Source organism: Pterocles gutturalis, unplaced genomic scaffold, assembly GCF_000699245.1.
Source record: "Pterocles gutturalis isolate BGI_N339 unplaced genomic scaffold, ASM69924v1 scaffold26378, whole genome shotgun sequence".
NCBI classification, from domain to species: Eukaryota; Metazoa; Chordata; class Aves; order Pterocliformes; family Pteroclidae; genus Pterocles; species Pterocles gutturalis.
In genome coordinates, this window is record NW_010118841.1 from 86,530 (window position 1) to 98,619 (window position 12,090).

The window sequence follows — 12,090 nt, forward strand, 5'->3', positions numbered from 1 at the left end:
ATAAAAACTTATTTCATAATCATGATGCTGCTACTATAGCAAATAAGTGTTAAGCATATGGCTATTTATCTGTGTGGTGGAGGTTACTTACTCAGCTCAGGAGTTCAGTGAAACCATGACTCGTTGTTGGGCTACATCTCCTAGGAGTGGGAATAGTGATTATTGTCCATTTGGGGAATGCTCTGTTTGCTCAGCATTGTTTATATCATTCCAGGAAATGTGTCAGACCTTTTTCTTTTTCTCCTCAGTGATTTATATCTGTGTTTATAAGATTATAATAGGTGCGAGCTTGTCAGACTTGGAGAATGATCTTCCAGAGCCGAGTAGCTAGCAGGAATAGAGTCAGGCAGAAAAAGCAAGGATAATTGTCTGTAAGCTCACACCTGAGCCTGAACACAAAATTGAGGGCATAGCATGGATCAGCACTCTCAGCAGCGCAGACTTATTTTTGCTGAAGGCATGTTGACCAAACCCAAAAAAACGTGTTCAGATTTTGAGGAGACTTTCTCAGCCCTGTCATTTTAAAGCAAGCATTTGCAGGCATGGTGATGGATTTAGCCAAATAAAAATAAATTCCAGTCTATTAGGTCCGAAGCCTTTAAAGTTAGCATGTATAATTACCCCCTACACGTGTCTGTCTTTTGTCGATTTGTTAAGTGATATTACTGGGAAAGGAGGAATATTTTATCTTGCAGATACTGTTTATGTATAAAATATAGCAAACTTGTTTATGCTTCTGTTTTATAATCTTCCAAAGGGCTGTCAGTGGAAGGATTTGTTTGCCTCTGTGCTGTCTTAACAATTGTATGGTGCTTTCAGTTTAAAGTTCCTTCATTGTAGTTAAACATTTTCCCAGTGTGTATGTTCTTTTGCTGTGTTCATCTATTAATGGTTTTCTGCTGAAAGTAGGCTTTTCTGTTCACAGCTTGAAGGAGGAGTTTTGAAGGTCAGCTTTCTTCTCCCGAGAAAGCAGCAAGTGACGTGCACCTCTTCAGGCATCTGCTGCCGCTGAGGGTTTGATGATATCTGGCCAGATAGTCAGAGGAGATGGGTCAGAGCACACTGCAAACCTGTTTGGCAGGAATGTTCGTGACCACCTGTACCCTGCTGGTTTTTAATTTTTATCCCCTGTTTTTGTGTCATTCTAAACCTAGTAGACGTATCGCAGCTCTTGTGCCTGTAATATGAGCAATGCAGAAAGGCCCCAGTCCTGATGAGGTTTTTTTCATGTACTAAAATGAAGTTAGCATACAATGTAATAAAGTAACTCTGTAAGAGCGTCCTTTCAGCTAAATTGGAAAGAGAAGATTTAGTCTGGGAGGAAGAGGGAAGTCCTATTTTGCTCCTTTATTTTTAAGTGGTCAGTTAAATACATGCAATCAGTTTGTCGATTCAGCAGACAATATCCCACATCTGTAACAAAAATCTCTGCAAAGCATTCCGGTGCAAAAGGTGGGGATGCTGAATCATTTTTTCAAACTAAAAACTATGTAAGATCTGTCATGGATTTAGTATGTTATGCTTAGACAAAAGTCTTTTTAATGAGTTTAGAAATACAGTAAGATACACATGTTGAAATGTATTTCTCAAAAGTTCTCAAGTCAGTGGTTTTGGCTTTCATCCACAAAGTATTGTTATTGTTGTTATGATGGTGGTATTTAAAGTTTCTAAATTTTGTTTTCTCTCAGTATTTAAATCACAGAAGGTTAATTAAAGTAGTCCTTTATTTTGCAATTGCTTGAGAATATTAACCTCACGAAGCCTGTATTCAGTCGGTGAAGTGATATAATTTAATTTGCTTTATAAAATAACTCTACAAGAGCAAAGGCAAAGCCATTTATAGTTCAGTGCCATTAATTGCTTGGCATTTCGCTATTAATGTAGGAGTCAATTAATAAACGTAATAGTAAAACTGTCAGAATGCAGGTTGATAAAACTATTTTGTTTTAGGAAGTTAGAGATCATAACTGTTGTTGCTCCCCTTACCATGCTTCTGTTTATTCAGCGATGATTTTCTTTTATTCTGAGGGCAAAATTATTATCCCAGAAATAATTTTATCCTTATCTTTGAAATTTAGCAGTAAGTTAAACAGAGTAGTGAGTTTATCAAAGGACACTCGATTATGTAATAGTCTTTTACTTTATGATCCGTTAATCTGATGGGTTTTTGTAGACAAAGTTGTCTACACAAATATTTTAGAATATAAATGCACAAATTCTGTTTTAAGAAAAAATTTAAAATGTAAATAGTGTACGAATTAAGTGATAAAGTTGTAAAGGCTGAAAAGTACTAAAAAAATCCGAGTGGTAATTTTTTGTTTGCTTTCTCTTTTGTTGGGTTTAGTTTTTTTAGTTCTGCATGAGCAGTATATATTCCAAATTTTAGTGATCTTGTAAATTACGTCCCACAGCCAGTTGCAATGCAGCAATATTCTCTTACGGCCTTTAAATTAACACACACTGTTTTCCTCAGAGGTAGGGAAAATAAGTTTGTTAATATTTCCTGGCATAAAATTTACTGCTGGGTTTTTTTTTTTTTTTTGGCTGCCCATATTTTCTTTAATAATTGAGGATGTTCGGTGTACATATATTTAGTTTTATTTTCTGTATTTTGAATGGGGATTTTGTTGCCAAGACAATGCATTATCTGAATATAGGTCAGCATATATTTTATGTGTATACATTATCCTTTCCAGTATTTCCCTTTTACTGCATTTCTCTCCTACTGTAGTAGGATTTAGAACAGATTTTGCAGCATGCAGCTGAAATTCTTAAAGGGTGTTTTAGTTGTTGTGATCAGATATGGACTACGAAGAATGAAACAGCAAATCAAAGTAACTAAGATACCACTTAAAAAAACAAGTTTACCTTTACATGTTGACAAAACTGTGTGGTGTTTCTGTTGTGGGAGAGAGGAGAACAACTGTTGGTCTTGGTGAGCTGTCCCTCAATAAATCAAGCTCTGCAAGAGCACAACCTCTTTCTTCATGTCTTCCTTGCACTTCTCCCTGATTGCCAAGTACCCATCCTAGGTATCTTCCACATGCATGTTTTCAAGTAGAAAATTAAATAACTAGTTATATGTGTTTGGCTTTTGGGTGTCTGCCTACAGAATTCATACAGGTCGTACTCCTTCGCCCTGCCAAAAAAAGGAGAGGTTCTTTGTTGCTTTATTACCTAGAAGTCCTTTACCAACTTTTAATGAAAGTCACTGGGTTTTTTGTTGCCGTATTAAGAGTATTCGGTGGTCTAGTCTCAAAGTTTTTTAAGTTTTCATCACTTCTTTCCCTTGTTCTCCATCACCCTCCTCCTGCCACTCCCCACACCCATCCAGTTGGAAATACTTTATTTCAAAAAAACCATGGTTGTGGTGATGGCAGTGAAGACTTTTCTTCCTCAAAGATTGAAGAAATTGCTGCTGTTGGTTTAAATTGTTGTATTGTGCAGTCCATTGAATTGCTTCTGCTGCTGGGTGCCTCCTTCTGTAAATTATTGTTGTCTTTCTACTCCTCGGACTGAGATGTTTTTCTACCCGGTGGCTGGATTTAAAGATTGTTGTGCAGATACTTTGTGTCTTCACAGACTGAGGAGAAAGAGTGGACTGTAACGAAGCTAATTCTCTGTCCAGTAGCCCCAAATGTGACATGCTAACCCTCTTGCATACTGAAAAACTAAGTTAACCAAAACAGTGGAGTCCAGCTGAGAAAACCTTCTTTACCAGAATTATTTTTGCATCTGAACTTCAGTTCCTTCTCCAATGATTCTGCTGTTGATAAAATAGTAGGTAAACCTCATTTCAGTCCTTAAAAGAATCTTTCAAGAGACCTCCGTGGTGGTATATTAGGGAATAAGTTAACAGGTGTCACTGGACTGTGATATAAATGTTTTCTGTGACATAATGTAGCTTTATATTTGAGGGGGGGAGGAAAAAAACACACAAAACAGTCCTTACTATTCTGGGTTGGTTTTTGGGGGTTGTTGTTGTTTTTTGTTTTGGTTTTTGGTTTGTTTTTTGGTTTGGTTTTTTGGATTTTTTTGTTCTTTGGGTTTTTTTTTGACCTCAGTGATGTTTTGGGTATTGCTTACAACCCTTCCTCACAGATTTGTGGGTTTTCACGAGTGTTTAGATGAAGTCCTGGCTTTTATCTTGAAGCACAGTTATAGACGTGCCCCAAAGAAAAATGCTGAAGAAATGTTTCCTGGTCTCAAGTGAGGAAGTCTCATCCTTGGGTACCTAGCTCCATTAGCCTAGAGATAGCAGCTGCTCTTGGTGCAGCTTTTCTCTTTATTCTGTAAGCTGGCTTCAGGCTTTCAGCTCTGCTGTAAGCTGCGGGCAGTGCTCTGACCTCGTTTCTGCCAGCTAGCCGTATGCTTGGGAGAGCTTCCTCGGTGGCAGCAGGCAGTCTGGGGCAGGCTGCTGTCCTCTGGGGCATGGAGCCCCCCAGCTCCCCGCTTCTGCAGCAGCCGAGTTGAAAGAAATTGTAGATTTTAATTCCTGGTGCTCTCCTACATTTTGTAGGGTTTAGCTCTCTCTTTGGGGTGCAGAGCTGTTTCTCAGCCCAGCTTTGCATCTCGGTTTGCTGAAGAGGTGCATTTCTCCCAGAGTTTTAGGAAGGACTCATTTAGCAGGGCAGAATGCTGGATGACACAAAAACTGTAATTTATCACATTAATGTGGTAGTCTGTCCCAGGTGACTATAAAGAATGAGATATGAAAACTGACAGGGCTCTTTCTTTCCTTTTTTAAAATTTTTATTTATTTTATATATAGCTTTGTCACTGAAGGGGTGGACAGGGAGAGGAAGGAGTGGGTGTAGAAAATGAAAGCATGGTTGGACTGCCCGGCCTTTTAGGATTTTTTAGGAAAAGTACAAAAAGCTCTATAAACACAGGAAAATCAATGGAAATAAAATGCTTGTTTTATTCTTTATTTCCAAGTTATGTTTCTCAGATTGCCTCTTCAGGTTCTGTCTCATCTCTTCATTCACATTGGAACTTTACATCTGTAGAACAAAGAAACTACCTTCTTGCCTATAAATGAAGAGCTAACAGCTGTTTATCAGGCTGTGCAATGTGCAACAGTCACATTTTAATACAAACATCAGACTCACCTGTTTTTTTCATATGGCACGTTACAAGTATGAGAGGAGAAAACTAGAAGAAATGTCGTGTTTCTGATTAAATCCAGTATTGATGTGCTCTGTGATCCATGGAGTGCAATAGTGGCAGAAAAAAGAATAGCAAGATAAGTTTCTGAGAATGATTTCATCTTGGAACTCTATCTGCATCACTTGCTTAAGATGGCTCCTGAAGGCCATGTAGACGAGATACATGTGAAAATGGACTAGAGCATTTAGGAAGAGAGACCCTTCTCTCTTGTTAGTTGGCTCAGATTACCTGATAGGCAATTAGAAGCTAAGCTGTCCGAACAATGTTCTTTCTGTAAGATTTGGGGGGTGGTGGTGGTGCTTTTTTTGACCTTATCTGTGTTTAAAATGCTTTTGGTGTATGCTGCAGGGGAAAACCTTCCATAGTTAGGTAGTTGAGTTTCTATTAAGTTCCTGAGAGTTCTGATGGACTGAGCCTTAATAATATATTTCCTTACCTAAGTTACCTATCTTTTACATCAACTGCTGCCTACTACATAAAGTATATTTTTTCCCTTACCCCTCTGGTGTCTTAAGACTTAACTTAGTTGTCATCCTGTGATACTTGAGATCCTGAGGGGACCAAATGGTGGTTTATTTTTATAAATTTTTTTTTTTATTAGGTAAAAAAAAGAGATCTAGGAAATAGTAAGTTTTAGAGTGAAACTGCAGGTATCTTGGAAGGGAAGGTATTAATAGCATTGAATAAGAAGAGAGATGCCTTACTGACAGTGACTGGTCTACACCTGAGGCATGTGAACTGGCAGGTCTTCCAAATTTTTCCAGGTACGTGGTACGATTTTTCTCTGAGGAGTTAGGCATGATTTTTGGATGAGTTATCTCCTTTCAGAAAAGAAAAGGACTCTTTGACACTTTTCTGAAGCTCTTGACTACTTCTGGTCCCTGTAATGAAGATGAAGACCAAAATTAACTCAGTAGGGCGAAGTATCATCTCTGTTTCTGACTAGCATGTTGAAGGGGATTACCAGACTGTACTGGTAATCCACCTCTGGTGGTTGCTCTCTTCCTTTTTGTTGATGTAATAGGTGCTGGGACCCACCAAACAATTTTTTCCTGTAATCACCTGTTCCCTCTGTGCAGTAAGAGATTTGCTTGCTGGTTTGTACACCATGCTCTCCAGCTGCAAGATACCAGTTTCCTTTTTTCCAAGGCTTTAGGGTTTTGTTTCTTCTATTTCTGGTTCATAAAATTCAAGACACATATATGCATTTCTTCTTGACCAAGGATCTTCTGCAGGAGTCCATCTGTATCCTGCAGGACCTCTGCCCAGGACTCAAGCAAACGTCTCTGCTCTTTTGTCCTTAGTGGGTCGTTCCAGACAGGGCTGCGTTCTGTTGGCTGCTTGCATGAGACTTAGTGTTGCCTGTGCTCTTGGGCATAACATCTTTTCTGAGTGCAGCCTTACCTACAATATTCCTTTAACAAGTTGGCTGTCCTTTGTTGTCAGTTTTGTGCTGCCAGAGAATGTACAGCTTGGGATTCAAAATGTTAGGTGTTAAGGTTTGGCTAGAAGTTGGCTGTATAGGGATATGTCACCATTCTGGTAAGTAATTTTTTTTTTTTTTCAATTGTAGCTTTTTACTGCAGAAGGTGGAAAGAGGGGAAATGTGTTGGTGTGTATTTACCTACACAGAATAAACAGATACTTGGCTAAGTGATAACAAGGAATGTCCTTCTGTAGCCCCTAACATATGACTTGCCTTCTTTCTGTTCCATAGTTTCCCTTGAGAGATGAGCAGAATAATCTGGTATTGTAGGGCCATATGCTCCTCATGGCTGCTGCGTTGGGTCCTGACTTCCATTCTCAAGTGGTCTGGGGGGAAAAAAATAAAAATTGCTTTCAATTTTGCTGTTGTCATATTGCTGTAGAATTCACTGCTCTCACACTTGTAGTCTTCTAAGGATCAACCAACTGAATCAAGAACATGAGCTAAAATAGTTTTTAATGAGTTTTTCAAATTGAAGTCTAGTATATTATTTTCCATAAATTATTTTCCTTCTGTTTAACCATCATGGTATTTATCTTCCTGGGTGGTCATGTTAGCCCTCTGAAATTTGCTGCAGTAGAAGTGGATGAAGCCTGAATGATATTTCTCACCCAGCCCTTCTTTAAATGTGGTTTCCCCCAAAATTAATGTTTTCACTATGCTTTCATTTTCCATTAAAAAGAATTTAAACTCTTTAATAATTAGATTTTATCTTCTTTGGTAGAACTTATAACAAATGTGCATTTTATCTAATCTACATGGTTTCAAGCATTATCAGCACCATATTCGTTTGGGTTTGCAAAGAACATATGAATGTGGACAGACTTGCTTGTTTTAAACTAGGTCCAGCTAGAGAATGAAAGCACAACACTAATTCGCATTCCACATCAAAAGGGAAAAGGTGGTCTGTCTGTGGCTTACTCCAAAGCACAGACTTGGGCTGTGGTTTTGGTGGCCAGTGGAGTTGAGCTCATGGCTGGCTGTTGAAGGAGGGGAGTTTCCTTCCCCTCTTTGCTCACCCAGCCCTTCCCGAAGCCAGCTGTGCTCCGTAATCATGCTAAAGCTGGGGGGAAAGGGGTTACTTTTCTAGCAAGTTTAATTTGCACAATTTCAAGTGGTCTGATAAAGACCACCAACGCAAACTAAGGGCGTGTGTGCCAAACTGCAAGAACTGGGGGAGGCGGAACCGAGGGGACTTGGACTTTCTTGGAGGCTGGTGCATTGGCTCACTTGGTTGCTTTAAAGCTCCACATTAGTGAAATCACACACCAGAACTAGATGCTTTAAAAGTTTGTAAGATTAATACAGTAACAGAGAATAAGAGGGAAGAAAATATGCTGTTTTTTTTCCTTTGTTCCTCAGACCACACAAACCTGGAGCTCCATATACCACAGTTGGCAGAGCAAGCTAGAAGTGTACATGAACAGGAGGTAAATAACTGCTCCTGGCTCTGCGGATGAGAAGCAATTAATTGTTATTGTTGTTATTATTACCCAAATATAATAATTGTATATGGATTGATTTCTGAACAGCTTACCCAATACATAGGTTTTAGGGTGTATATGTAGGCATAGTCTTTTTTTTTGTTTACCTGTTTCAGAGTATAAGTGTTTTTTGGAAAGTCTAAAAAGCCTAATACAGTTATTTTGAGTATATGTTTATGACTTGCAGATTATTTGTCCCAGTGCTTTTTCTAAAATCTGATGAGGGAAACCCTGCTTTCAGTTATTTTACAACTTTGTTGACAGTTTGTCCTATAACGGTTATGATACGATTGGGTTTGTGCCAAGTTAGGAAGTTCTGAATGGAAACTTGTAGCCTTCTGTTTATAAAAGCCTGGATTTCTCTCTCTCTCTCTCTCTCTCTCTCACACACACACATGCTCTTCTTCTATGGGAAGAAGGATTTTCTGTGATTCATAAAAAATCATAAGCTTTGCTTTGAAAGACGATGTCATTGATGATAAGATATTGGGAGTAAAAAGAAAAAAATCGGGGATCTCAGGAGAAGATTGAGCCCTGATATCAACAGAGGACACTTGAGCCATGACTGCAGCACAGCTCTTGGTAATGTGTTCCTCTTCCCCTTATATTCCCTCCGTTCGGCCCCCAGTAAAGCCATTCCTAGCTGCTAGAAAGAAAAATGACCTTTTGAAACTGAAGGTAAGAATTACCAGTTCCACGCGTTTCTTCAGTTAGGACAATTTACCCTAATACTTCTGTCCTTATTTATCTCTCAAAGTCTGTTGTATCTGTTCTGTAGTACTCTGTATGTTAACAGAATTTCCAAATGCAGAACTGACGAAAGGCAGTAGAGATTTTCTCTCGTGTTTTTCAGCGGAAATGATACTAAGCACTATTTTGGTTATGAAGCCAACCTCTCACTGAAATATACTGTTATTTAATATTTAATGGACTGTTTTTATTGGACAATGCATGTGTATAAACACACAAAATTATACACACAGCCCCATGCATATTTCATCTAGGAGATTCCCATGCCTGCAACTTACTGAGAGCAAACTGATTCTTTACTTCTCAAGAGCCGCTTTCCAAGCTTAGAGTGATCCAAGTATCTAAATGGCGTTACAGAGAATATATGAAAGAGTGGGTGATCTCAGTCCCATTTGGAGTGCACAGGTATCCGCATCATAACAAACACGGATGTCTGCAGTATTTGTTTCTAAACCTCATTTAGAATTGAGCAAAAAGGTTGGATTTTTCCAGTCAGAAAGGAAAGCACTATGAAAATGGTGCATTTAAAAAGACAAAGGGTGTTATGTCTGGGGTTTTTAATGTGTCCTTCAGTGTATGGAAAGACATTTCATAGATAGTCTGCAAGCACCCACGTAAAAGCTAATTCCATTCAACATGCAGAATTTCTTGGGAGAAAGCATGCCATCTCTTTCTGCTCCCCCTCCCATCCCCCTGGAAATGTCAGTAGGAAGAGAGGTTAAAATCTTGCAAAGATGTGGGAAAAACCATACTTGGTACTTTGTAAGGAATTAATGGCTCTTGATTTTTTCAAAATACAAAACATGTTTTGCTTCCCAGCAAAATCCTGTAGCGTCTGGTTGGAAAAAGGAACAATTGTGTTTTTAAAATGACGTCTCCTAAACTGAATATTCCATTTATCCTTTTTCGCTACTCTTGGTATTTCTGGATGTGTTGTTGTTGTTGTTGTTTTAACAAGTGGTTCTTATTTGGTGTATTTTTTTAAGAATTAGGAAGGAAAGTCGAATGCTGAACCAGAAGTTGAAATGTGGGGTTGCTGAGTTTATTACAGATGCCTACACAGTGACAACCCCTAGCGTGCATGTGCGTGAGTGTGTGTGTGTGTGTGTGCCTGCGTGTTTTTAAATAAAAAGGAAAGCAGAGGTTTGCTCATTTGTTTGCCTATTGTGAAGCTGTCCTGCACCTTTCTACTCCTTTGTACTGGGGTGAAGGCTGCTGAATGGAGGCCTTGTGCCATTTGTTGATTTTAAACCTCACTGTTAATCCACAGGAACCTGCTGGTGTGCGCAGCAGGAGAGCTGTGTGACAAGTGGAAATCTGGGCGGGGGGGAGCGCGGGGGGTCACAGGGGATAATAATCATTCAGCCATCAGCCTTTGTCACCCTTAAGCCTAATTGTTACCCTCTGCTGGTAACCACATTGAAGTGCTGGCCTTTTAAGTGTTTCTTGATTTTACTTGGCACAGGTTTATGATAGGATCGTTCATTGCTGAGTTTCCATCGTATCAGGTTTGCTGGGGTTTGTTTTATTAGCCCCGTTGAATTTTCTGGATCCCTTAAAATAATTCGTGAGAGTCCAAAGTGATGGAAGGGGCTGAATGGAAACAGTGTGGTTGTTAACAAATTTCCCTGTGTCAGGAGCTGGGCTAAAAACAGATAGCTTTTCCTGCTCTGCAAGCCAGCTACCTCCTGGGGTCTGTGCGTGAGCAGTAGCCCTGTTGGTACGGACACAAACAGCCCGTTACAGGCAGCAGCAGCAAGGTGATGTTCAGGCTTCGGTGAGGTGGAGCAGAGGACAGGTTCCCCTGCCCCTTCACACCAGGAGCACGTGGGAGCTTTCAGATGCGTGTCAAAACTGCAGGTGTGAGGGTGGCTGAAGCAAATTGAACGGTAGAAAAGTCATGAGGGGGAGAGGAGAATGAAGCCATTTAAAAACAACAAAAGAAAACCTTTTAAGGTGCCATATCTTTTCTAGCATTCGGGAACTGGTTCTTCAACTTTCCCTGCCAGTTACAGACGCTGAAGTCAGTATTGCACTTTCTGTTGTTTTCCTTGAAAAAGTTAGCATAGAAGCTGCTCTAGCAGCTAAAATGAAGCCTGAATCCGAGGCTTTGCACTGGGCAAGTATCTATACGTGTGAAGTAAGCCTGTGTTGTGGGATGATTGATGGCAGGGGGGAGGTTGGTTTGTTGCTCTTCCTGCCCCTGTGTGAGGGGTGTGGTGTTAGGCCATTACCTAAGACTGCTTGGGCTTGTATAGGGAGGTAAATCCCCAGGTTGCTGGTACAGGCTTTGGAGCTGCTGTTGATCAAACACACTTTCCTTCTAACCTCTGGGACACAATGTGCCTCCAACAGATGCAGCGAATGCGTTGGGTTCTATGACCTGATAGCCAGTGTTTGAAAGCTGTCCCAATAGTAGTGATGGTAAATCCAGGGCTGTTACAGGAGTCTGATTACGCACCGTGATTACCATCTTACTTTCAACTCAGTCTTCCATCTGGCTCAGTGCTTCATCACAGGCTTGAGAATACATCTCAGCATAGGATGAATGGATGAATGTTTCGACCACTTTGTGCTTGCTACTCTTTTATGCTAGAAGGGGGTTGTTTATTTAGCAGGTTTGTTTTTGTCTGTTTTCCCCATGTTCTGGTGATGTGGTTCCTTGTTAGCATGTTGCTCTGCTCCTTGGATTTCTTTCTGTACGGCGCAAGTCAAACTGCATGGGTTTAATTAGTAACAACTAGCAAAATCGTCTGATCAAAAATTCCATCACCACTCAGCTGTTGTATTTTCACCCTTCTGTGATGCAGATTTAATTGTAATTACTGTGTCAGGTTAATAATTCTGTTACAATTGTTGTTGCAGGACATGTCTCAGGAAGGCTATGGAACCAGATCTCAACCCCCTATGGCCCCAGGAAAGCCTAACCATGAAGACTTGAATCTAATCCAGCAAGAAAGACCATCAAGCTTACCAGTAAGAAACTAGTGTTTGTTTCAGAATTGTAAAATGAAAACACTTCACATAGGATTTCATTGTATCTAGGATGATCAGATGGGAAATACTGAAAGAAGAAACATTAAATGAGGTTGGTCACAAACCGTTTTTTAAAATCTGGTGAGACCAGACAGCTTGTGTATGGGTGGACTTAGCTTAGGCTTGTTCTGCTTCAAAAAGTGCATTGTTTATGCACATGCATGT

General features: G+C 39.8%; 1 protein-coding gene across 1 annotated transcript in view; it reads left to right on the forward strand.

The window, feature by feature from the left end:
• LOC104463872 (AT-rich interactive domain-containing protein 1B-like) overlaps positions 1-11,865 on the forward strand; it is a gene marked incomplete at its 3' end in the record, with an annotated part of 85,440 nt that extends 73,575 nt beyond the window's left edge. Inside the window, exon 4 of the mRNA XM_010076381.1 lies at positions 11,755-11,865. Within this exon, the coding sequence (XP_010074683.1) occupies positions 11,755-11,865 (111 nt within the window). The remainder of the gene's footprint in view (positions 1-11,754) is intronic.
• Positions 11,866-12,090: the final 225 nt, after the last annotated feature.